Genomic DNA, 27,362 nt, shown 5'->3' on the forward strand with positions numbered 1-27,362 from the left:
CAGGAGCATCCTGGTCTGCATGAGAAACAGCGCGGCCAGCAGGAGCAGGGCAGGGATGGTCCCCTGCACTCCACACTGACAAGGCCTCTCCTCGAATGCTGTGTTCCCTTCTGGGCCCATCACTTTGAAAGGGAAATTGAGGTGCAGCAGTGAGTTCAGTGAAGGGCAACAAGGCTAAAGAAGGGTCTAGAAAATATGTCCTGTGAGGAAYAGCTGAGGGAGCTGTGCTTGTTTAGCTCAGGAGGGATCTCACTGCTCTCTACAACTACCTGAATGAGGCTGGAGTAAGAAGGGATTTGGTCTCTTCTGCCCTGCCTGCAGTGAAAAAACAAGAGGAACCGGCCTAAAGCTGAGATGGAGGATATTCAGATTAGRTATCAGGTTTTTTTTTTTCACTGTTAGTGTTGTCGGCACTGGAATAGGTTGCCCAGGGATGTGGTGGAGTCACCATCCCTGGATCTGGTGCTGGGTGACAAGGTATAGTGGTTTGGGGGTTATAGTGACAATGCTGGGTTGCATTGCACTTGATGATCTTAAAGGTCTCTTCCAACCTTGCTGATCCAACGAAGTTGCATTACTCCCGATGCTGTGGCCAAACGGAATTACAGCATGCAGAGATGGACACTGTAATGTATTACAGGGCACCGCCAGGTTTACCTGCATTTCTTTTCTGAAMACATTCGCCCCCGGTAACACCTAAACGCCCTCAGCGCCTGTGCCGTGACGCCACTCGAGCCGCTCTGGGCTCGGCCGCCTCTGCCGGGGCCCGCCAGGGGGCGCTGCGCGGGCAGCCCGCCCCGAGCCGCCCGCCGCCGTCACGTGGGCGGAAGCGGCGGTCGGAGGAGCTGCGTCCCTGCCCAGAGATCCCTGCCCGGCGCTTCCCGGCCCGGCGCTTCCCTGCCCGGCGCTCCCTGCCCGGCGATCCCTGCCCGGCGCTTCCCGGCCCGGCGCTTCCCGTCCCGGCGCTTCCCGGCCCGGCGATCCCTGCCCGGCGATCCCTGCCCGGCGCTTCCCGGCCCGGCGCTCTCTGCCCGGCGCTTCCCGGCCCGGCGATCCCGGCCCTGTCCCGGCGCCGCGGTGAGAGCCAGGCAGCCCCGGCACTCCTCCCCTTCCCCCGTCCGAGTGCGGGGTTCCCGCGGTGCTCCGCGGGCCGGCTCGGGRCGGGGCGGTGGCGGGAGCGGGTCCGGAGCCGCTTGTGCGGGACTCGCTGGTGGGAGGCGGTGAAGCGGTGTCAGACGGGCCCTTGGGAGGCCGTCGCTGCTCAGGTAGCTCTTCCGAGTTTTCCCGTTAAATGATTGATCTTTTGATTTCTTGCTGGGGATGCTGTGGTTGGGCTGCGCCCTTTTATTACATTCTAACCCGGTAGGATGCAGGAGCAGCGTGTTTTCCTGTTTGCACCCTGAGAGAGGCCAGGCAGTGCTGAGTAGCCTTATCACACTGCTGTGCCCCATCTGGCCTGTATTTCCAGGCWAGCCTCGTCTGCGATGTGATGTCTGACAGATTTCACGTAACCTTTATCTGGAATATTGCAGGGAAGAACGCAGCAATGTCTAAAGGGATTTATCTTGAGTCTGGTGTGGTCTCTGCTTTCTTGAAGCCTTTTTTTTCTGAGGAAGGAGCTTTATTTCCAGCTCCTTGGGTTAAATTCTGCATTCCTTGAGACATCTGGATTCAAGTGTGAAAAGCTTAATTTTGTGCTTRGTCCTGGCACACTGTGAGGGGTTTGGTGGTTGTGACTGAAGCAAGTGAGTTTGTAACAGAAGTTGAACAGAAGTATGTGAGAGCCAGTGTTAAATCTCGGATTTATCATGTTATGGGAAAGGTGTATCTTGCAACCTCTATTAGCACTGAAATGGGAGAGTTAGGAATTTATGGCAGTTTGATCATGACTTAGAGCAGAAAATAAAATCCTAATTAAGGAAGGAAAGGGGATGTTTCTGAAATGCAGCAGATTATTGGTATTTTGTGTGTTCATCTTACTCACATCTTGAAGAGTTACAGGAATGGCAGCCTGGTACAGTTTGGGAAGGAAAAGGTGGGGCCAGCATTTCATGGAGAAGAAAAATTATTAGCAGCTGTGGAGTGGTAAATTGCCATAGGGTGTCATATAAACAGGGTGCTCTGAACTATGTGCACTTGACAATACTGTTTCCACCTTGGCATGGTGGTCCCTGTTTTCCCAAAGTTGTTGAGTTACTAATTAAAATGGCTGTAGTAATTGCCCCAGCTTTTGTCTTTGTGAGTTTATCAGAGAAAGCAACTCGGGCATCTTCAAGATAACAAGCCAACCTAAAATTTAACTCCATATGTTGTCTCGGTATCAAACAGTATAGTGTGTCATGGGTATTAATCATGTTTTAATAAAAACACTGAAATATGATCTCCAATGTGTTGTTGTGTTTACATAGAATTTCTATGTAGTGTTTCTATGTACTGTTCTGAATCAAGTGAATATTGCTAATTCCTTAATTTTCTGGAATGTGGTGGGGTTTTTTTGTTTTGTTTTGTTTGTTGTTTGTTTGTGCTTTCTTATGTGACTGAATTCTACAAGCTTGAGTATTGGATGGCTTTTTTTTATTGATTCCAGTTTCAACTTTCTTTTTGTTAATGCCTCATATTTCCATTTACTACAAAGAGAGTTTTTGTACTCCATTAAATTAAGCTGAAGGATCATCCAAGCATTGGTAAATTACAGTTGTCTAATTGAAATAAGATAATAACGTTTTATTTTTTTTTTCCTAAAATGGGCTGGTCTGGGCTACCCAAATCATGAGTGTCTGATTACAATTCATTAAATTACATGGAAAATTTAGTTTTTGAAGTCTATAGTCACTGTAAGTACTTGACTGGTTCTTTTTTTGTGTATGTCTGTTAAATATGCTTGGGTTTATTTTGACTTCCTAAAATCTTTCAGCTGAGAGAAAATGACTGCAATCAAGCATGCTTTACAGAGGGATATTTTCACTCCCAATGATGAGCGTTTATTGAGCATTGTGAACGTGTGCAAAGCAGGCAAAAAGAAGAGAAACTGCTTTTTGTGTGCCACAGGTACATAGGARTACCAAATTGTATTTCTTGTCTTCACCTTTGTTTTTTATTTGGYTGAATTTGTTTTAGCTTTATGTACAATCCTTTTTCTTGAAGTGTATAAAACAGGTGCTTTCCATTTCTAATGGAGAAAATAAGTTGTACTTTTATTGCTTCTACTAAAAAAGAAACAAAACCCTTACTTTATTCACAGATCTCATGGCAATTTAAATGAAAGAATTAAAAATTTTTCTTTTGGATGGTCTTTTGAAGCAGGCTTTATGTAGTGCTTAAAATAGGATTTAGTAATCATCTAGGTCAATAAGCCTAAATAAAATGCTTTAAAGAGTATTGGGTAGAGTTCAAGGCAGAGGGCTCTGGAAAGGCACAGTAACTGAAATGAGTTCTAATTTTCCTTTAAGTGTATGTTTGTGACATTATATCTCTTTCAAAAAATTAGGTGCTTTGGGTTGATCTGTCAATACATTAGCTTGCTAGAATAGTTTTTTGACTGAAAAATGTCTGAAAATGTTTTTATTCTCACTATATTCTCCAGTTATGTCTGTGCTTTGCCAGTTACGATCATGGTCCACAATCTGCTATATCAARGAAATAAACTGAATTCATTACTTCACAAGCTGTATAGAGATGTATACCCATGTAATTGAGACTTAAACTGAGCTTTCGCTATTGTGGATGAAAATGTTTTGAAGGATCTCTATTCATCAAATAAATACTACAAAATCTCCCCCACAAATAATTCRTTTCAGAAGTTGAAGTACTGCAGAAACAGATGGGAAAGTAGTATGTGTGTTTTGAACTTACTCTCTTACTTCATTTAATAGTGACAACGGAACGACCAGTGCAAGTAAATGTGGTTAAAGTGAAAAAATCTGACAAGGGAGATTTTTACAAAAGGCAGACTGCATGGGCACTTCGAGACCTTGCTGTTGTTGATGCCAAAGATGCTGTTAAAGTATGTGTCACTTTTTTGTTTGGTCCTCTGCTCACAACATCCTCTTGTTGGCTCCAAGTTAGACTTAATTTCCTTGATACTGGCTGCTTTAAAACTTAGATTGATAACAGGTTAATTAAGATGATACATTCCTGTGCTGCTTGAGCTTGCATTTTATTTCAGCCTTTGCAAGAAAACACCCCTGATAAATTGAGTAAGAGTAGTGTAGATATGCTTGAGTAGCAATAGTCTTAATATCTGCCCTGTTAGTTGTAGTGATCTTCCAGTGACTGTAAAGAGCATCTGCTATGGACTCGTTCTGGTTTATTTTGTGTCAAGTTTCAAGTTTTATGTAAATTTTTCCTCCTGAGCTTAATTTCCATTAAGAAAATGATAGTCATGAATTTGTCAAAATGTCAAAAATGTTCCCATGAAAATATGTATTGKTTTTTTGCTGGGACATTTAAAACATTCTTAGTGAGCATTATATAAATTTGAGGCTGAGCGCCTGCAATTTGCTCTCTAAGGCATAACATTGGCCACTTCTTGGGAAGCGGACAGTCCTTTTCCACAGAGCAACAGGAGCAACCTGATTTTGACCACTTAAATTCATTTGTTGTCATAAACTTAGATGTACAAGCAGGCAAAGGTGAAAATCATTCATCCCATGATGTTTGTTTTTATGTTCTGGTAACTGATTATTTGGAAGAATAGACAGAAAACTGCGAAGTTGAAAATTCTTCAGGTTTTTTCCCCCCTCCCCAAGAATGGGTWTGTTATTTCAGTTATCCATGTAGTGGCTGGCTAGATTTTAGATTTTCCTAAATACTGTGTTGGAGTATTGCTTCCATCAGGTTAAAATTGTACTGTCTTTCATTTGACAATGGTTTTCAGAAATATGCTGCCATGTATATACGACTCTAATGACAGATTTTGAAGTTTTCATTCAAAAACCAGATGTTYGTACCAAACTCCTATATTAAAAAATGGTGGAATTAAAGTTGATAGATGCATTATGTTTTGGTTTCCAATTATGCACCCATGTAGCTGTTTTGTTGCAGGGATTTCCTGCATTAGTTGTGAGACAAATTGCATGTAACAATACTGTTTGTTTTAAAATATATGGTGATTATATTTATCAATATAAGCTACAGAAAAAAAAGAACTGCTTTCATTGTAGTATACAGAAAATAAAATTTCCCATCATGTGGTTTTTTGTGCTGCTTTCAGTTAGTAGTGACTGTATAATAACTAGCAGCAATAGTAGATTTTACAAACTATATGTACGTGTACTACATGTAACTGAGGCAATAACATTTTTCATCAAAAGTAGACTCGACCATGTAAAATGCTTGTAATAAAAACTTTTAAACAGGCTATTACCAGTTGCTGTCCACACTGAGCTCATAAGTGACTGCAGAAAGGATAGTACTTTATTCAGTTGTTATCAAAGTAATGTTCTTGACAGGCAATAAATCTTTCAGGAAATACTTCTATAAGTTTTGTGCTGTAAAAATACAATTTTCTTTCTATCCTGTTCAGTCCTGTTAAATACTGTCATACCTTTAAAATATATAAATATATAAAATGCTTATATTTTTTTTCTTCCAGCCTATTCTCTTAAATATCCTTGAATTGGTGTTATATATAGTGTCAGTTGGTAACTCCGGTTACCATTTTTGTATTCAGAAGGCATCAGTCCTTCTGAGGACAGTGGTTTTGCACTGTCAGATGTTTGTTACAAATCTTACAAATCTCTGTGTTATTGTTGTCTTATCTGGCTTCATAGCCTGGATTCTGTTTTTTCACTATCACTRTTTTAGTGCCTTTATTAAGGTGCATCAGGGCATTAGAGTTGCTATATGAGCTTAAGGTTAACATCTGTGTAATTTAATTTTTATCTTATTCATGCATAGACAATCTAATTAAATGCATAGACAGTCTCTGCTACTTAGATAATCATTTGACTGTGGAGCCTGTAACATATCTCATCTTTTGCAGGAGAGTCCTGAATTTGACTTGCATTTTGACAAAGTGTACAAATGGGTTGCAAGCAGCACAGTGGAAAAGAACACCTTCATTTCATGTATCTGGAAACTCAATCAGAGATATCTTAGAAAGAAAATTGATTTTATTAATGTTAGTTCACAGCTGTTGGAAGGTAAATTTCTACAACTGTATTTGAAGTATAAGGTCTAGCAATTACTGATGTAAAAATATATACTAAAAAAAAGATATTCTTAATCCTGGTGSGTGTTACTATTCTTACTTCTTTTCAACTATATATTTTCTAAGTCTTGAGATAAGCAAGAGGGCTRTATAACAGATTTTCAGTTAGAAAACTGAGAACCAAGACAAAATACTTCATTAAGTTCTAAATATAGATAAGCTTACTGTATTTATAAGATATTCTATTTCTTGATCAAAATAAAATCTACCTCCACAATCTGATAGGTCTAAAGGTGTAACGAATGTGCTTTTGTTCTTATTTTCATTTCCCCTGAATTAGAAAAATTATTTTAAAACTGATGCTTCTGTAGCATTCTAGAGATTAATGAAGTTTTGTAAGAGGTTTCTAGTTCATTAACTGTGAAGCATGTGCTCAGTTCTGATGGACCCTACTACAATTTATGTGACTGACTGGTTGCTAGAAAGGCTTTGTATCTTGTTTGCTTATCCTGTAGGAAATATTTTTATGGTCCCATTATCTTTCAATCATTAATATTTTATAATAAAGCCTAGCAAGTAAGAGTATATCACACGGAGTCTGTCAGAAGTGGTAAAACTACTGGTATTAAATACTAAATTGGTGTGTGCAGAAAAATTTGGATTAGAAATGCGAAACAGGAAAGATGACACTTCTGTATTTTAGTGTTGACAAGAATTTGTTTTAAACCAATGTCTAACATTTCAAGTTTGTGCAATATTAAAACATTCAAACTTACTGCCACTTAAAAGTATACACACTGTTCGTGCTTTGTCTGGCTAACATTCTCTGCTTCCTTTCCTCTGCTTTTCCATACCTTTTAATTCTTCAGAACTTCCTAAAGTTGCAGAAGGTGCGTAACACCTTTTTCCTTTATTTTGCCTTGAAAGCAATTTTCTTAAATAATATGCTTTTTGTTTGTTTGTTTGTTTTCTTAGTGCTTTAGTTGCTAGAGATAAGAGAAATGTTTCAAATGTCCTAAACACTTTCTGGCTGGACTGTGTTAATATTCATTTGTCAGCCTTTGAGTGGCTTGTTAAATTAAGTAAGCACTGCTGTGAGAAATCATAGGCAATGAAACCATTGATTACTTGATTTTCACTTACCTCAGTACTGATTTTTCTGCTGTGGAACTCACCTTGAGCATCAAGATAACTTTTATTTATTCAGTGGTATATATCTTAATCAACGTCAGTATGTTTCCCTTATGCTGTGTCTACCAAAAGAGAGAATCTAACTTGTGCTGATCTTCCACTAACAAATTGAGTGTAATATAGTAACATGATCTGATGCTGATTACCAGTGTAAGAGATGAATAAATTCAGAAAACATCACTGTTGGGAATCAGTTCTGGAAATCATAATGAAGCATGTGGAAGACTGAGACTTGAAATAAGTGTTCATAGGTAGCAGGTGCTTGTTAGGAGAGTTGTTCAATGGATTAATTTACTTACAGATAGTTAAACATACTTAGGTACTCTTAAAATGCTTGTGAATTTCTGGACTTCATAAGACATTTTATTTTTCCTTCTCTACCTAAGAATCTGTTCCAAGTGGAGAGAATCAAAGTGTAGCAGGTGGTGATGAAGAAGCAGTGGATGAATACCAGGAGTTAAATGCAAGAGAGGAACAGGATATTGAAATAATGATGGAAGGGTGTGAATATGCTATTTCTAATGCTGAAGCTTTTGCAGAGAAGTTGTCAAGAGAGCTACAAGTGCTGGATGGGGTAAACATTCTTTCTAATGTAYAGTGTGCCAGCATGTTGAGCTGTTCTTTCTGATACTGACCACATAACATTCTTTGAAAAGGTATTTAACATGATCTGCCACATATTTAAATGTAAATGTTTTTAGACAGCCCAACATTCTAGAGGTCACTTGGAAATCTTAAGGAGATGGAGGCAATACAGACTTGAGGGAACCATCAACAGCCTCCTCAAATTGTCAAGTTGTGTATTTCTTGCATATTTTGAAAATGGCTGTTATTATAGAGATGGCTGATCTTGTGACAGAGAATCTGACCTTGTCGTCTGCTTTGGTTTTCTTGGAAGTGAAGATGTTGTGGTACAGTAAAGATTACTGTTTGGCTTTTTGTTTTTCTGCAGATCACTATTTCAGCTCTAAGAACTTGAGCAAAGTTTTTGGTAAATATCTTGTCTTTTTGAAATAAGGAGRTGTCATAGATTGAGGAACTTCTGTGTTCAGTAACACTATGGCTTATTTTGTTGATTTTATCAAGAGTTTAGGAAACTGTTTACTTGAAAGTAATAGAGTGAGAAGGAGATAACAAAATACTTTTGACATTAAAAAATACCTTTTAAAATGTGGCTTTATTTTCTTCATAGGCAAATATCCAGTCCATTATGGCCTCGGAGAAACAGGTGAATATCTTGATGAAGTTATTGGATGAAGCTCTAAAGGAAGTTGACCAAATTGAGCTCAAGCTGAGCAGTTATGAAGAAATGCTTCAGAGTGTAAAAGAGCAAATGGATCAAATTTCAGAAAGCAACCACCTAATTCATCTCAGCAACACAAATAATGTTAAACTACTGTCAGAGATMGAGTTCTTAGTGGTAAGCATTTTCATTATGTTTAATATGGTTGTTCAATTCAGGTATAAAATTCWTTTAGGTTGTTACCCTCTTTAGCATGAGGTTTCTTTAAAATAATGAGCTTATTTTTCTGTTTCACTGTTGCACTGATTTCAGTACGTTATAATGATAAAATTGCATTTATCCATCTTGGTTCACTAGCATAGCAAACTAACCTGCTTATGGACAGTTCTATCCGTTACTTTTTAGAATCACATGGATCTAGCTAAGGGCCATATAAAGGCCCTTCAGGAGGGAGATCTGACATCTTCTCGAGGCATTGAGGCCTGCACTAATGCAGCAGATGCCCTTCTGCAGTGTATGAATGTAGCTCTTCGTCCAGGTAAKGTTTTTCTTAAACTACGGTCTAATTAATAAACAAAATTTATTGTAATGCCTTTCCAACTAGTGTCAGATTTTTTTCTGTAGATTGAAGGAGTTGTGACATCTGGTCCTCTTGGTTCCCGTACACAATATGTACCCTCTTTTTGTTTGTAGGACATGATATGCTTCATGCAGTGAAGCAGCAGCAGCAGCGGTTTAGTGACTTGCGTGAGCAGTTTGCACGGAGACTTGCCAGTCACTTGAACAGCGTATTTGTTCAGCAGGTATTATTTCTTACTATTGAATATGAAATTTTTGGTCACAAACGTTTCTGAAGAAGAAAAGCAATCTGTCTAAATTAGACATACTCTATTCTGTAATGAGTAAAAGCTAGAAGCTCTTTAGACAGAATATAGCTGAGTATAAGAAACCATAATTGCCTACAGAAGATTTTAAAACAAGCCCTAATATCTCTTTTAAGCGGGCTTGCTGTCTGAATTAAATGGATTATGTGATATATATATATATATATAAGATTTATTTTAATTGTAAAACTTGATTAATTGAGGAGAAAAAGCATTGACCTTTTTTTAAGGATGTTTGAGGCAGAAAAACATGGAAGTTCTTGCTGTGTCAACCTCAAGGACAATTCAAACAACCCAAAACCAAACATACACAAAATCTCTGAACCGTGTTTTGTTCCTTGACTTGAAATATTCACAAAATACTGTYCTGACACTTGCTTCCTAAAGACTGGGTGGACTTTTAGCCTCAGTTTTTTAATCCGTGTGTTTTTTTATCTTCAATTAGTTTACTCAGACCTTCCTTCAACTCTATAACAGGTCCTCCTATCATTCAGTTCCAGTGAGTACATTGAGTTTGATACAAGATTTTCTAACTAATTTTTTTTTCTGAGCTTGAATTATTTAACTCGCAGTTGCATTTTTGACTTTGCAAAAAGAAATTKGTCCTTACTGATTACAGAGCATCAGACTTACGTCCCTTTTCACTTTRTTTATTATTTTTGTCAGTCCTTAAGCTTTGTTTATTTTTTTATGAGCTAACATTCCTCTGATCTCATCCCCAGAAGTTGCTGAGAGACAGATYGAGATGTATGGAAAAAATATTTTCAGGAAATCGTTATATGTGTACAACAGTACAGATACTGCAATTGTGTGAAATTGCAGTATTTGGAAACAAAAAATAGTAATTCGGGTTTTATACATGAGCACAATAAAAGTTTAAAAGTTCTAAGTTTTATGTATTAGACTGTGTGCAGAAAATGGAATTTAGTTACACTGGGCAATTTTATAGAAAATTGCATTTAGAGTGCAAGCCTAGCTTTTTGTAGCAAAGATAACTGCTTCCTACATTTTCTTCACTTTGCAGAAGAATTCCAGCTCCACAGAATATTAATTTTTTGCCTTTAGCCTCTGTTCTTAAGAAGGTATTTTTCCTCTGTCACTGTTCATATTTGAACACCAGAATATAGACCGTGTGTTCCATCCATAAATGAGCAAGTAGGAAGTATGTTGTGTAAGTCCTGTGTAAATGCATTCACAGAGATTGAATATTGGTCTTGTGTATGGAAGTGGCTGTTAAACAGAATGTCTTTCTGGTATTCTCGTCTGAGGAATTAATTTTTTTTAAAGTGGTAGGAGACTATTATTGTGTAATATGATGTGTATTAGATTAAATTCTTAAAACACTTTCCAGCATTACTGAGAATGCTATTATCAATTGGCAATTTACTTTTTTAGAATTCTGATACTCGTAGTGGCCTCACATTGTTTTTCATACAAGCTTGCCCTCTGAAAAGTTTGGGCTTGCTGTTAGCTGTGAGTTATTAATCAACAGATAAAAATTGTGACTTTGCTGTTAAGTTTAAGCAGGAAGAGTTCATTAACTGCAAGTGATGAGACTCTGCCAAAGCTTTTTCATTGTTTTTTAAAGAGGAAAAAAGAGGTTTTATACTTAACTTTGAGGTACAGATTTAAGTGTTGGAGGCGAAACAAATTTTTGTCTTATTTTACCAAAATAAAATTGTATTGTTAGTTTGAGGAATATAGCAGTTTCTTAGTCTGATGTTATCAAAAAATCTTAACTACAATACTTCATTACCTTTAACATCTGAAGAGTTGCATTGTTTGTTTAGAATGCTTCTTAAAAAAAGATAAATTAAAGCACTTAAAAAAAAAAACTAAGATAAAGGTAGAGAATTCCAAATTCAAAAGACAGATGAAAACATGATGTCTAGGCAGCTGTTAATATAAGCAAGACATTCTGATTTGGAAGTTATTAGATGGAAGAACATAGTTATATTGACATTTGGGCCTAAATGTATTTCCTTGAAAGTATGAAGTTGTTCTTTATTTTTTGAAGAGCAAAATAATACTTCATTCAAACTACTGTTGTAAGATACTAAAGTGCTTCACATCCTTTACATGAAAATGAGAATATTAAAAATTTTAAACAGAAATGCAGCTTTGGAATGCCATTTGCTGTAGTGTTAAAAACTGTTTAACTAACAGTTAATGTTGTTGTCTTTAACGTGTAATACTAATAATTGATTAATCTGTATGTCTATTACTTTAAAGATTTTTTAACAACCAGGTTCAGTACTCAATTTAAAGGCGACTCTGGGCTTTCTGCCTTTGAAATATGAAGTAGGTTGAATCTTTGAAACTATGAAATAGTTGAATAACAAATTCGGGGTGTATTTGGTATTCATTTATGTGTAATGAGAGAAAGCCTGTTAATTAGGTAGGGAAGGTACATCTGGTAGCAATAATATTTTAGAGCAGGCTTGAACAGGACATTATTTGCTGTAACCAGAATGATTAGTCCTGTGGAAAAGTTGGTCTAGAGAGAGAAATTTACCTAGTCAGGGAATTTGTCATCTAGCTTTATGAAGAATGCAAGTACTAACCAGAAAAGTTGCGTGTAATAAAGGGACATGAATATAATAATTAGATGAAAGAAGCAATAAAAATTTGGATAGCTGAGTAATTCCTAGCAGTAATATGAACAAGCATTTGGACCGACATAGTTGATGAAAGCTGTGAAAGCTACCATGTAAATGATGTTAAACTATAATGAACATTAAAAATGCATGCTSTAGGAATGTAACAAACCAAGGGTAAGAGGGAGTTCCTCTAATCTTGTTTTCATAGAAGCATATAAAAGATTTGTTGAAAATATTTGCTATATGTATGCCCAAAAGTGTGCCCACACTATTGAGTATGACCTCAGTAATCACAGCAACAGCTGTGTTGCTAATGCTGGCTAGATTCCAATTCTAACTTATATGTTCCAATAATTACACTATGCAACATTACCTTTTAGTTGAAGTCAGACTACAGGATTGTTTTTATAAGTGAAATTAATACTGAAATGTATCCCCACTGTCTCTGAGAATAATTTAATGAAGTTATCCAGGACTTGTTTCTTTGGGTCTATTTGTGTCTCAGTTTATGTGGTTAAAAAACATGGCTCAAAAAAGTACTGAAACAGGTTACCAAAGAACTTGTGGATGCCCTATCGCTGAAGTGTTGAAGCCCAGTTGTTCAAGGATGGGGTTTTGGGCAACCTAGTCTAGTGAAGGTGCCCCTGCCCATCGCAGGGGAGCTGTAATTAGATGGTCTTTAAGGTCCCTTCCAACCAAAAGCATTCTRTGATTGTCTGTAGTRATTCAGCTTTATCCAGAGGCTTGCAGTGTTCATGTCACATTACTTAGTAAAAGTTACTAATTTACAAGTAAATAATATAATTTTTTTTCCTAAACAACAAGTCTATGAAGGTATTGTGGAAGCTTTTAGAGCTTTTTCTAACCAAAGGCTTGAACCGATTAGTACCCAATACAACAGAAAAAGGATAAAACAAAGTTACTTTAGTTTTGACTCTGATCCAAACTGGCTTCTGTTCCAACTTAAAAACGTACAAAGGCAGTTTTTAAACAGTATTGCTTATTCTGTGGACTTGTCATATCCAAGGTGGAACTGTTGAGGTATGCTTCCTCTCTCAGGGACTAACATTGACTGACCTGCATAAAACACCTGTGTGTGATGCAGGAATTGGAGACCAATAAGGACGATCTTTGTGTGCTGCCATGACACAAACTATACTAAATAAAAGTTCCGATGCTGTATTTACTGCAAGCCCAGTAACAAAGACTTTAGAGAAAGTATTAAAACCATTTGGAAATTAAGTCTTATCCCTCATTCTTTTAACCCAGGGATAAGTGGTTGTGKGTTTTGCTGTGTGGCTGCACCGAGGTGTTACCTTGCTTGTTCTCCCTGAATTGCTCAGGAAGCTTGTGAGTTCAAGTGAAAGCTTGACAGTTAAATCATATGTTGATGTAGCAATATGATGGGATCTTTGCTTAAAGGAGGAGCATGAAATTAGTATATTGTGTTAAATGGAGTGGTTTGTGCTGCATGTGGTAAACTCTTTAACTCTAGTAAACATTCACTGACAGTGTGTTGTGTGTGTCTGTGTTTGTGTGGAGGGAGAGAGAATGTGTGTGCACTGATGTTTTTAAGATTTCATCAAGGAAGGCTTGGCGAAAGTGGACTAGAGTACCTTGAATTGGAGCAGACTTTCAGGAGAGACCTTAAAGCTCATCATTAACACCGAGGCCACCCAATAACTGGGGACTTGAAATTAGTGTATGGAAGAAACATCTTTAAACAGAAATAGCKATTATTTTTGTTTACAGGAATAATGTCATATTCTCTTAAAATTTTTCACAATCATCATTGTTATTAAATTTTCATTCAGGTGTACATTGCATTGTACAAAAAGTGCCAAAGTGACTCACCCTGAAGGCAAAGGCTGAACAAGTTTATTCAGATGCATTACATACCCTGACTGTAATAACTTTTTCTTTGTATTATGTTAGGTGTCTTTTTCAGTCTGCATCTCTAGACCTTGCCTCTATGCAAGATATTTTGAGGCTCTTCTGTTTGTTTGAATGAGATGCTGTCTTCATTCTGAGTTTTTCAGGAAACTTCTAGTACATCTGTGTAGCATTTCCAGACTTACTTTAATCCTTTTCCTTATCAAGGGTCACGATCAGAGTTCCACTCTTGCCCAGCACTCTGCTGAGTTGACATTACCCAATCATCATCCGTTTCACAGAGATTTACTTCGATATGCTAAACTCATGGAGTGGCTCAAGAACACAGATTATGGAAAATATGAAGGGCTAACAAAGGTATGTGAAATGCTTAAATGATGCTAAAGAATATATATAATAGACTGGGCATGAGAATCAAAAGAACTATCTGTGTATATGTACATGTAATTTTAATATTGCTGTATATTAAATATAAYTCACTGCTCCTCTTTTTTTGTTGCTTTTTAGAATAGGAAACTTCATTTTTTAGTATTTGTGGTATCCTGCTCTATTTGTTAGKTTTTTTCCTCAAACATGCTATTCTGAACTTACCTTAATATTTATGTAAAACAAAGTTTGCCATTGTACAGCCCAGTTAAAAATAATTATATTAAGCTAATTTCAAATTGGAGTGCTTATTGCCTGTGTGACATCTCTATTTCAACAGACCTTCATTTCACTTGGGAATGTCAAAAGCTTCAGAGGTCTCTTGTACAGTACATTAAATAGAAATGTTTTTGCCTTGTAACTTTTAACTACTTGCTTGAAAGGTTTAACTACCTTGTTTAAAAGTAACATGGAGTAAAACAATTCCTACAGAAGTATACAAAATGTTCAGGCAGAAGTCAAGGAGAAGTTAGTCCTTACAACACGTCTTTTTTTTTTTTAAAGTACTGTCACTCTTAAAGGGAAGATTTAAATTAGGCTTTTAAAATGGCTTTGAAGTAGTTATTCCTTTGCCTTCACTGTAAGGGAGATAGTGAATGGTTGACATCTTTGTGATTTTCTAATAAATAAATGTGAGGATTACGTACTTATGTTTGCTTTTTGAGGGCATAGTAAGCATCTGATAAAAGAGGGTACAGAGAATGATGCTGAATTCTCTCCATTCTACTCTTGAATTTAATTCTGTGATGCTCTATCACCAGTCATCTTATTTGTACATACTGCATTTCATGTTCTTCCTTAYGGAACAGACGTAGAAATTTCTGATCAATGCTCAGTGAACTCACTCACTATGAAAATTAATGTAATATGCTTAAATATTATGCATATATTTTTGTTCATGCTGCATAAATATACTTAGGTAGTCCAAACCAGTTTATTGGTTTTTAAGAATTATTGTAAACTTGCAGGTTTTTAAGAATTATTTACCTACAAGAAAATTGGTATGAATATCTGTTAACTAAATCTACGTTTTTCTTTTAAGAATTATATGGATTATTTATCACGGCTTTATGAAAGGGAAATAAAGGATTTCTTTGAAGTTGCCAAGATCAAGATGACAGGCACAACCAGAGAAGGAAAAAAGTTTGGTAAGCTTCTAGAAGATATATAACTTGCTTTGAATCTTACTATTTGCATAAGAAGTACTCACTGCAACACCGAGGGCTAATTCTGTCATGGTGTAAAATTCTTTACTTTTGGGAGGATAGAAGAAGTTGGACGAAAAATATGCTTTGTAAAACTTCTGACTTCCACAAGCCAAGGTAGCACAAATTCAATCTTATGAAATKGGTCAAAATAAAAGTGTAAAATACAATATTTCTCTGAGTTTTCAAATGTGTGCTCATACTCTACTACCTCAACAAATATTAAAAATCAGCTMTTGTAGTTAATGGAAGTTTGGGCAACATTGTTTTGTGTTCCTTCTGCTGTTATTTCTGCTTTTAATAAATTTTGGGTGGATTTTTAAGAAGCTAGTTTTAATGCTAATTCTACCTAATGAAACTTACATGTTTTAATGGGTTTTTTTTCAGGGAGATTTACCTATGTACCCTGAGACTAGAAATCATAATTTGTTAATGTGTAGGTATTTTTCTTTAAGGGAGAATGTGTTCCTGCTAGGATTAGTCTAATTAGTGAATATGGAAGTGAAGCTTAAAAAAATAACCTGGATACTTAAAAAACAACAGTGATMTAGGTGTATATGTGTATTGTCTGTTCTGTATTTTGTAGTGCAGTGTTTCAAAGCTTGTTTGAAATATTTRTATTTGCCATGGTTCACCAGTTTGCAAATTCTGAATTCCAAAATRATGTGCAGCTGAAGTAAGTTCTGCCAGCCTCTTTTGGGTCCTGAATTTATGCTTTGAAGTTTGATGGTAGAAACCAGAAAAATGTAATGAAAGGAAGAAAGCAGGAGGGTGGTAAGGCTTCTTTGAGAGAGGGGAAAGCTGGAAAGATAAGTCTTGGCAAGCTGTTGGACATGGAAAGCAAGAAGTGCCATAAGATATCATCATCAGAACATTTAAATTCATAAATCTTGAAAAGCAATCTTACTGCAAGGAAAACATACTTTTAGTCCAATATAAATTGATTTCYGAAACATTCTAAACACTTTGTCTTGACCCTTGTTTTGTGATTTGTATTTGTGAAGAGACAATTTTTGTAGCAGTTCCCTAACTTGTGTAAATGTTATGGAGCAATCAGGCATTTTGGAGAAAGGGGTCCTTCAATTCACCATAGTAAAAGCTGCACCTTGAGAAGACTTCTGTCATGTATTTGTGCAAATTTATCTATTTTGTAGCAGCTTATAAGAGTGTGTAATTTTGAAGGCTTCTGTGTTTGTTGTAGTGAYTGTAGTATTACTAATTGCACATTTATTCAAAATACATCAAATCTTAATAGTGAACTTGTTTAAGGAGTAGCATAGGTAGATAATGCTCCAGTTGTACTCAAACACTAAAAATGACCTGTTTCCAAGCTGTGTTGGTGTGTGTTCTTGCCTTTTTTTTGTGCTTTGGGAATAGCACTGCTATTTGAATGCCTCAAACGCAGAGGGGATGCTGGGAGAAGTCTGGCATTCTGTGCTAGTGCAAGGTTCTTTGTCTGCATTTTTATGGCAAAAAAAAACCCAGCCTGGGTCATTAGCATTCACACTCGTCTTAAGTAGTCTCTTTTTTTTCTTTTTTTTTTTTTTTCCTTTTCTGATGAAGCCAAGACTTTGATACTTAAATACCATAAAGTCAGTGTTGGAAAGAGTGCTACTATTGTCATATGTTTATGTGATGTAGCTTGTCAAAAGCCACTAAGGCTCCCCTGATTGTCCAGGGCCTGATCTTTGTAGCTCTTCACATTCTAATAATAAGTCCCATATGATTAGAAATTGAGGACAATGAAGTGGGACCAGTGCATGACAGTGGCATATGCCAAATATGTCATGCCTAATCCTTTTTTATTCAAAACCTGCCAAAACTGCCAAGATCCAAAAATTAGGCTGGAATTAAATTTGAATTTGATGTTATAATTATCGGTAGTGTTGCCTACTTGAGAACATCTGGTATTTAAGACATGTTTGTGGCATTTAGAACTATCTACTCATTCTATTACAGTAGGTTCTGCTTGCCTGCTCCATTTTGGGGGGCTTGTAGCATCCATCCTCATCAAGATCTTTTTAATACCACATAYTGCTTTTAGTGTATGTATGCAAATGCCTTTTACTCTAGGGAATCTATATTTTCTACAAATGGCAATTTACTTGAAATTTCATATTGAAGTCCACTTGAGGAAACCTCAATTGTGAAAAACCCAGGAAAAATAGAAGAACTTTTTTTGTAATTTTTTGTACTATATGTTTATTATTTTCATCCTCTCTAAATTTGCAGTCATCTCTTTTTGGTGAAGCATGAATGCAAAAGCTGTGTTCTCTATGTAAACATCCTGATTTGCAAAAACCAGAAAAATTTAGCCAGTCTTACTGTTAATATGAATTATTTTGCAGTAATGGTGTGTGTGTTTTAAATGAAAAGGTGGACAATATCTCTGACTCAGTAAAAAAAGTATATAAGTACATTTTAATTTCTTCAATTCTATTATTGATATGATGATTTATCTTGGAAACTGAGTCTGACAAATAAAACCCTCTTTTCATGGAATTCTCAGTTTGGGAGAATTCAAATACATATTACCAAAAATATTCTTTAAACACACTATATGAGAAAAAGCCAGTTTTATTACCTAGAAACTTACACAATTTTCCATGTAGTTTAGATWCTGAATTTCTAGAATAGTACCTCTCCAACTAAATGTGTTTGCAATGTAGTTACTTGCTGCTTATAGTTCTCTGCATGTTTCTTTCCAGTTAGAGCTTAACTTGCATCTTGTGCATGGTTTGTGCAAACTGCATTTTAACTTGTCTTTGTCTTTGATGCTTGCAACCTAATCCATCCCAGCTACACTGCCTCGAAAAGAAAGTGCTGTCAAACAGGAAACTGAGAGTGAGTATAACTAGTTGCATTAGTTGGTATTGTCAATGCATGTGTGTCGATGTTACGATGGATGTAGTGCTGCATCAGGGAGAATCTACCTAACACTGAAGCACTCTGTTCAGAACGAAATAAAATTAGCAGAATCATTGGGCTTGCAAGGGAAAAAGGGAGCGCAGCTGGATGTCCCAACATAGAATTTGAGAAGGTTTGCATGTAAAGGCAATATCTTTCGGTCTTCCCATGCTACTAGTTGATAGTAAAAATATGTTTGTGCTTGCGAGCTTGTCATAGTTTTCCACTTTTCCAGTAGGTTGAAGTGACAATTTAGATTAGATCTATAGACTTTGTCTTGTGTCCCTAGACTGGATACCAACACAGCAGTTAAATTAAACTTGCAGGATTGCTTTTAAGTTTCTTTGTGGCTTAGATGTGAGATGTTTTACTTGGAGATCAAATAATGATAGTTATTTGGTCTTTTTTTKTTATTAGCTTTCTCTGTCCTGGTCCAACATTTCTGAAAAATTTGGGGGAAAAATGAAATGAAAAAGAAAATACATGCTCCTAGGAGAAGGCCCAATAATATAATGAAGAAATAACTGAACGTTAATTATGATCAAAAGGAAGGGATTCAAACATTAGCAGCAGAGTTCTTGTGGGGTTGTAAATCCAGCAAAATAGCTGGAACAAACTGTGTAGACAAAAGGATGTTAACAGCAGAAAGATCAAGGTCAAGATGAAAAAGTACYTGTGTGCATATAAAACCTTATTTTTTTCTCTCCTGTGGTTCAGTTCTTCTGCTTGTGGCAACCTTTGCCCAAAATACATTCACAAAGATCATAACTGGTCTTGATTTTCAAGTCTTCAATCCCAGTGTTACTGCATTTCAGAGTTTTGTTCCTTTTATTCCTTTTCCTGTACTTTACAATGAGAGTTTATRTAGTCATATTGTACTTTGAAAATTGGTGAAGAATCTCAATTACCATGTTATGAGAAAGAATATGTTCATAGCAAAAGCATTTATAGCGTAAATGGTATGATTTTAATATAGGACTACTAGCAACTCTTGATCTCATACATTCTGTAACAAACCTGTTTTTGAGTATTTTATTCTGCCTTCACTTTCCTCCTTCATAATGTCTTTATTTCACAGGTCTCCATGGGAGTTCTGGAAAATTGACTGGGTCTACTTCTAGTCTAAATAAACTTTCTGTTCAGAGTTCAGGAAACCGTAGATCTCAGTCATCCTCACTGTTAGACATGGGAAACATGTCTGCCTCTGACCTGGATGTGGCTGACAGAACAAAATTTGATAAGGTAAACCCAAAATATCGCATAGGATTCCTGCATAGTTTTATATTAGAAGCATCTTACATACCCTTCTTGTACAATTCAAAAATCTGTACTTCTTAATGCATGCCAATTTCAAAGTTTGTATGTACCATACATCTAATAAAGGCAGTTCCTAGGAAATATGTAGATCACAGTATTATTCTCAGATTATAATATTCTGTTTAGTTCCTTTATGTGCTGTGTGTGATCTTTAAAGAATATCAAGCATAAAAAATTTTCTATTAAATTTAAGCCAAATATGYGTTTTTGAGCAAATAGGAGTGGAACTGGTGGATTCTCCACTGATTTTATTTTTCTCAGTACAGACATTCASTGTTCTATGACATTTTGCCAGTATGTCAGCAAAGGTCAAAGATAAGGAAGATAAGAATTTTAGCCAGGACTTGAGCACGACCCTTAAATTTTATTCATACTGGTTTCACATCAGTAATCATCAGTTTTCAGCTTTAACCAATTGCACTAAGTTATTATTGGAAYGTCCTCATCCAGGTTTTAAAACTGAGGACGTCTGTCCTCAGCATCTGTTGACTTTTTTCCTGGACCTCCAAAAGTGGCAATACTACTCACCATTTCTTGTGGAATTAACTCCTCAGTGCTGTGGAAGGAAAAGGAGCAGTTATCAGTTGGAGATGAAAACAATTTTGTTTTGTTTTCTGTTGAATTATTTGATGGAGAGGAATGGTTATTTTCTGACCCCTTCAAATCATTGTTCAGTCTTTTTTTGGGAGGAAATATATGCCTTRAACAATATTAATTGTTAAGTATTGCAAACCTGTATCAACAACTTAGAATTAAAAAGCTAAGTTGTTAAAACAAGTTTATACAATTATTGTGCTATTATTTGCAACTTCACACTTGTATCTCACACCTACTGTGGATATGTGGATTTGACTTAATATACACAGAGCTGTAAGCTACTGAGCTGACACTGCTAGATTGCTGGGGTTTTTTTCCTAAGGGAATTTTCATCAGCATGGATTTCCTACGTGGCTAGATAAGTTTAATTTATGTACATTGTTGCATGTCTTAATCTTTAAATACTTGCAGAGAAAAATCTAAGAGAAATACATCTTATATCTGAATTAGAATTTCCTTATATTGGATTAATAAAATTGTTGTAATTARTAATTGCCAAAATAGTGTTTCATTTTAGTTTAAATCTAAAAACTGTGTTGCATACTTCAGTACAAATCCTACYTGTTTGTTTCTTTAGTGGCTATGTAGAAACTACTTTTTCTACAGAGCAGTTGTCTTCTACATACACAGTTGACCTGGTTTTCTTCCCTGAGGCTTTTGATTTTGTTTTCTTCCACTCAGCAACCCAGGTGATAAAGATGGTGGCAGAACCCATGACTTACTATTAAAATGTGGATGTTTTCATTATAGCACAGAAGTCCTTCCTTAGGCTGTAACTAAAAAAACTTCTACTTGTAGAAAAACATAGGTGGCTCTTTGCTTCACAGTATTGCACAGATACAAAAGGACTGTTGAAGATGCAACTATTGCTTTTAAAGATATAAGCTGTTTCCATTTCTGTTAAGTAGTAATAACTGTTCTAAAGCTTAGGGAAGATATAATGTATTTGCAGAAACAATAAAAATTAGTATTGCTTACTGTCCATAGTATTTGGTGTGCTGATAAAAGWTTTTGGCTTTCTTTAGATTTTTGAACAAGTATTAAGTGAACTAGAGCCTTTGTGTCTGGCAGAACAGGACTTCATTAGTAAATTTTTCAAACTACAACAACATCAGAGCACCTCGGGAACAACAACGGTATGATTTACATTCTCTGTCACTCAAGTAAAAAGTATTGACCAGACCTCAAAAGAGACCTGTTTAAAAGAGAACTTTGGAATTCTTTTGGTGATTATGTGATCCAGGTGATAAATAATTCCTTTTCCTTCATGAACTAGTAGGATCTTTATTTTTTGCTGACCAGTGCARAATCTGTGAAAGAAGGATGGACATGTTTCCTTTGCCATAGCTTTGTCTCCTCATAACATCACAACAAACACTTCATCATGCCATGTAGGAAGACAATAGGGAGTGTTTGTGGGTAGTATTGTATTTGATGGAACAGGACTGGAAAATTACCAGAACTTTGCAAACTCCTGTATTTTCTACTCTGGAGGCAGGGGGTGGAAGGGACTATGGAGCTGCTATCTATTGTCAGATACAGTAACTGCTTAGATACGGAATTTGAGACAAACCTTATCTTTACATACATTCCTTGTTCTTATAGAATGAGGTGGAGGAAATGGATGGAGCAGCTTTATCTCGTTCATACACTKCTGGTGTTCCACAAACAGTATCATCTGAGTATGTGCTGCTGTTTTTTATTATTGATTCTTAAGCCTGTGTTYGAGTTTATTTGGCATATAAAGCCTTTTTCTCTAAAATCAGAAATTATTYCCTTTCAGTGAAAATGAATAGTGAACTTCTAACTTAGACACTGAGTGTGTCAGTAAATAGAATATTTTTCGTATATAGGATATGTGTTTCTGTGTATATTTGTTTAATTCTCTTAATAGTTTGCAGATTGAAATTAGGCACTGTAATACAGAAAATATGCTTAGTAAAGTTCTGAGAGTGTATGGCAGCTTCCACACAGGAAATACTTTTTGGAATATTTTATACSTGTGACTTGATTTTTACTGTGTGGCACTGACATTCCTTCCCTTAACAAYTTACTTAAAATCATGAGACTTGTTGAATGCAAATGAGACTACTATATCTAATATATCAAAAACATGCAAAATAGCCTAGTAAGCTGTCAGAGTAATATTTTTCTCTTATGCATTTTTAATAGGAAGGACATGATCCGACAAATGATGACAAAAATATTTCGCTGTATTGAACCTGAGCTGAATAACCTTATAGCACTGGGGGACAAGATTGATAGCTTTAATTCCCTTTATATGTTAGTTAAGATGAGTCATCATGTGTGGACAGCACAAAACGTGGACCCTGCATCCTTTCTCAGCACAACACTTGGAAATGTTTTGGTGACTGTCAAAAGGAACTTCGATAAGTGCATTGTAAGTGCTTCAGTTTTTCTGATTAAGCTAACTGTAATAATATAGGAAGCCCACTCCTACCACATTTGATTTTACATTTCTTTATAGTTAAATTCTTGCTTTAAATTTGAATTGAGAATTTGTAACTTTATTTCTGTTCTACTGGCCAAGCATTCAAAAAAAATGGTGGTTGTGTTTCTTTCTTCCTTTCTATTTCAGTATTCTTCCTTAAGTTGCTATTTGTAATAAATAAGSCTACTCATTCACAGCTCTGAGCTGCTTGACATTTTTAGTTGTTCAAATTTGTACTCCCACTGAGATTACTGAAGACCACTAAGTAAATATAGCTGTCTGCCTCTTACTTGCCAAAACCAAACCTTGTGGACTTACAAGAGTGTGAGGTCTTTTGGCAGTAGCAGAGGCAGCCTCTACTCTCTGAAACTTCCTTTTGCTAATACCGTTATTATTTTGAATATGGCAGGTTTAGTGAAAACATAGATGTTGGTATAACTTCGTTTTGTCATAAATGTAATTTGACTCTAGGCAAACATAGACCATTCTTGATTCAGTTTAATGCTTAAAATATTTTGAAACTGATTTTTTTGATTATACTCAGAAATAAAATTTCAGTTGAAGGCTAAAGAAACTTCCTGCAGCAGAAGGAATTGTTAGCTTGGCTGAATCAGAAATGTGAAGTTGCTTGTTAGATTATAAAATGAAAATTGTTAATTGTTCTGGTGCATAAATTTGSGGTTTCTTCATTGGGTGCTTTTTTTTCTTAATAGTAAGTAAACAAAGGAGAATAAAAGCTCATCTTTCCTTTTTCTTTCCAATTAYTTTACTTAATAAATTTTAAAGGGTAAAAAGGGTGAAAGACTAAATAGATGTATTAATTGTAAGAATTATTTCTATGTTTGGATAAATGMCAATTTTTCAGTATGTCTGCATTTTTCTGTTAATAATTGTTACCTGATCTGGAACCTAACATCTGTTCTTGCTTTAAATTAAAGAGTAACCAGATGAAGCAGATGGATGAAGTAAAAATCTCAAAGAAGAGTAAAGTTGGGATCCTTCCATTTGTTGCTGAATTTGAAGAGTTTGCAGCCCTTGCTGAATCGATTTTCAAAAATGCGGAACGGCGAGGAGATCTAGATAAAGCCTATATAAAACTTATTAGAGCTGTCTTTGTCAGTGGTAGGTCTTCCAAGGCTGTCATAATTACTAAAATGTTAAAAACCCACTACCTTGTTGAAGATTTTTGTCCTAGTGAAGCTGAAAGTTCATTTTTCTGTGACTTTGCTTAAATATCTACCATGTGAAATTTATAAGGGGGACTGAAAGCATGCTTCCAGGCCTCCCCAGAATGTGACTGGTTCCTCATATCTGTAAATTAYACCCTACATAGTAGTTACCTTGTATCTTTTTAGAAGTGACTTTTTTTGCCTTACAAAATTCGTGGTCTTAGAGCTTGTATGTATCTGTTATTTCTTTTGAAGGCTCTTAGAGTGCGTTTTATTTAGTGGCAATTCTGACAATTACTCATACAACTGTTAATCAATCACTTGAAATTTAAAAACTCCTTTTTTGATAGTATTATGGTTATTGGTTTTGTATTTCTGAATTTGGTTGTCCTTTTGGTATTTCAAGTATTCTGCTTCCTGTTTCTTTCAGTTGAGAAAGTAGCTAATGAAAGCCAGAAAACACCCAGAGATGTGGTCATGATGGAGAACTTTCATCATATTTTTGCAACACTTTCTCGCTTGAAAATTTCTTGTCTGGAGGCTGAGAAAAAAGAAGCCAAACAGAAATACACTGACCATCTTCAGTCTTATGTAATCTATTCACTCGGACAGCCTCTTGAGAAATTAAATGTAAGTGTATTTGAGTACCATTTAAATGGTACAGAATATTTTTGAATGTTTAGTTTGCACTATTTGATCTCTTTATCACTGCATGTTCGTAGAAATATTTCCTCTGTTTACTAAAATATTTTATAGTTACTGTGTTGAGAAAACTGGTCAATGGCAGTGACGAGGGAGGGCAATTATGAACAAATAGGTTGTTGTATGATTATGGTTTAAATAAAGATGCTCAGGTGCTTATTGAGTTCATCCAAAAGATCCAGTATTTGGATCCCTGGCTATGAGCTCACGAATTGAGGATTTTGAGGCTGATTATTAGTTACAACATTGCAAAGAAAAGCTCAATTGCTTCTAGGAATGACTGATTTCAGTTTTATGCTAGTACTTAGAGTGYTTTAGTGTTGGGCTGTGTTTTAATGTTTATGGCTGGCACTACTTCATACCCAATAAAAAACAAATATTGGGAGAATACAACAGTCATGAAGTAGAATCAAGMCTTAACCACACATATCCTTGTCAAATTAAGATAATTAGCTTAGATTTGTGATATAATTTGTGAATAATGCTGTTACTTGTTGTTAGCATTTTTTTGAAGGTGTTGAAGCTCGTGTGGCACAAGGTATACGAGAAGAGGAAGTGAGCTATCAGCTGGCTTTTAATAAACAAGAGCTTCGTAAAGTTATAAAGGAATATCCTGGTAAAGAAGTGAAGAAGGGATTGGATAATCTCTACAAGAAGGTAGATAAACATCTCTGTGAAGAAGAAAACTTACTTCAGGTAAACTAAATCATGTCTTAAAAACCTGTAACATTTACAGAGAGACTTTTTATTAYCGCTTTAGCATATGTATTTTGTGACAATGTTCAGCATAACTCTGAAAAAAACATTAATTTTGAGTGCAGCTTTTGAGTTTTTTGTATAATACCATTCTATTTCTATTTGTTTAATATTGATTTGAGCCAGAGTGAAGGAGAGAAAATTCAGAAGCTTCCTTTGTGATTCCCTAGCTGACCATTAATGGGTGATGTCTTTTCTACATAATATACTGGAAACAGAACTAGATTTAAATGAAAGGGTAATCTGATGCAAAATTTAGCAGGTGCACTACAGCAGAATACTTTAATTACATATTTTCTGATAGTTTTATTATCTAATGTTTTTCTTACAAAAAAAGAAAAAAAACTGTAAATTTTCTTCCTGGACTAAATGATTAGTAGACTTGAGCAAAGCTTGTTTAAACAGCTTTGAGAGTCTGAAACCCAAATTATAGCACTCTTACGGTTCAGGATGTTTTCCTGAAAGACAAAAGCARTATCTCTATTAGGAAAACTTCTCCATGTTATTTTCTGTTTTGCGCTTTGCACATTTATTACAAGTCACGTCAATATTACAGATTTTAAACTRAATGCAGCAGTTCTGTTTATTGAACTTTATTAGTAATTTTGAGCTGTAAAATGACACCTGAACTGAGAATCAGTTAATGAACCAATGTTTTGTAGTTCATATATGTAGTGTACTGTGCCAGTTGACTTTYCCTAAAGTTTGCTTTCTTTGGCAGGTTGTGTGGCATTCCATGCAAGATGAGTTTATACGACAGTACAAGCACTTTGAAGGGCTGATAGCTCGCTGCTACCCTGGATCAGGAATTACTATGGAGTTCACTATACAGGATATTTTAGACTACTGCTCCAGTATTGCACAGTCTCATTAAATTCTACAAAGGGAAAGAGAAGCTGGCAAAGTGTGTGCCTGTGTATAAGGGAACCAAACACTATAAATAATCTTTTTGGGTTTTAAAAGGTGGATTTCCATGTGTGTGTAGTTAATTGCCCTATTTGCTGAGTTATACTCCTGCTTCAAATACCTTTCAGGGCAAAATGAAACCTTTGGGGTTTTGCTGTACTTCTACTGGGCTGAAGTACTGTTTGAATGCATTAATTCTGTGAAACACTTTGGATACAATTATTCCCTTCCCCTAATATTCAAATACTTTTATTTATAATCCCTTCTCTTGCTCAAAACAGTAAGCACTACCTTCCTAATATGCCAAAAGAATACTACTGTTTTCACTAATATTTTGCATCTTAGAAATTATGTAAGCATTGAAGACTGTAAGATATTTYCCCTTCCTTGTTCTAGAAAGTATGGATGTACAACTTTATGCAGTGGGAAGACGGAATTCATGTTCTGAGATGTAATGTGACTATGGCTCTAATTCTTAGTTAAACTATGTTCATCATATTATTTCTGTGGAGTGTTACTTCAAAAAGGTGAAAATACCTGAAGGAGTTAATTCCATTGTTTCGCTTCTCGTCGTTGAAGGGTTGCTGCACAGAAATAAAGCAACCTGTTCCAGTGTTTCACCATCCTTACAGTAAAGACCTTCTTCCTAATATCCACCGTTTAAGTCTGAATCCTTTGCCCCTTCTGTCACTGCATGCCCTTGCAAAACGTCCCRTTCCATTTTTCTTGTAGGTTCCCGGGGCCGGGCTGTCGGCACGGGCAGCTTCCTCTGCACGGAGGCGAAGCCTCTTGTCCCGGATCTACCGGGGCAGCGGGGCCTGCAGCACGGCCGCTGCTCACCCCGTCYGCCGCCCGTCCCGGGGCCCAAGGAAGCAGGAAGCGTTCCGCCCGCCGCGGGCAGGCTGCCGGGCCGGGAAGGGAAGGGAAGGGAAGGACCGGGCAGGAAACGGAAGGGGCGGGAAG

At 36.2% G+C, this 27,362-nt stretch overlaps 1 protein-coding gene across 2 annotated transcripts; it reads left to right on the forward strand.

Moving 5' to 3' along the window:
* The first annotated feature begins 1,019 nt into the window (after positions 1 to 1,019).
* EXOC1 (exocyst complex component 1) lies at positions 1,020 to 26,940 on the forward strand. 2 transcript variants are annotated; one of them, XM_057376098.1, is made up of 19 exons: positions 1,020 to 1,265; positions 2,915 to 3,048; positions 3,873 to 4,003; positions 5,984 to 6,143; positions 7,729 to 7,916; positions 8,535 to 8,762; positions 8,991 to 9,123; positions 9,279 to 9,388; positions 14,170 to 14,319; positions 15,431 to 15,536; positions 18,393 to 18,437; positions 19,579 to 19,742; positions 21,440 to 21,550; positions 22,020 to 22,096; positions 22,587 to 22,815; positions 23,805 to 23,988; positions 24,466 to 24,665; positions 25,239 to 25,433; positions 26,215 to 26,940. In XM_057376098.1, exons 2-19 carry the CDS (start codon positions 2,925 to 2,927, stop codon positions 26,365 to 26,367), a joined length of 2,688 nt encoding a protein of 895 aa, XP_057232081.1. In that variant the 5' UTR covers positions 1,020 to 1,265; positions 2,915 to 2,924; the 3' UTR covers positions 26,368 to 26,940. The 2 variants fall into 2 exon arrangements, with proteins under 2 accessions (XP_057232081.1, XP_057232082.1); XM_057376099.1 differs by lacking the exon at positions 18,393 to 18,437.
* Positions 26,941 to 27,362: the final 422 nt, after the last annotated feature.

The sequence above is a fragment of the Malurus melanocephalus genome, unplaced genomic scaffold, assembly GCF_030028575.1.
Source record: "Malurus melanocephalus ecotype Western Australia unplaced genomic scaffold, MMel_1.1 scaffold_270, whole genome shotgun sequence".
Classification (NCBI taxonomy): domain Eukaryota; kingdom Metazoa; phylum Chordata; class Aves; order Passeriformes; family Maluridae; genus Malurus; species Malurus melanocephalus.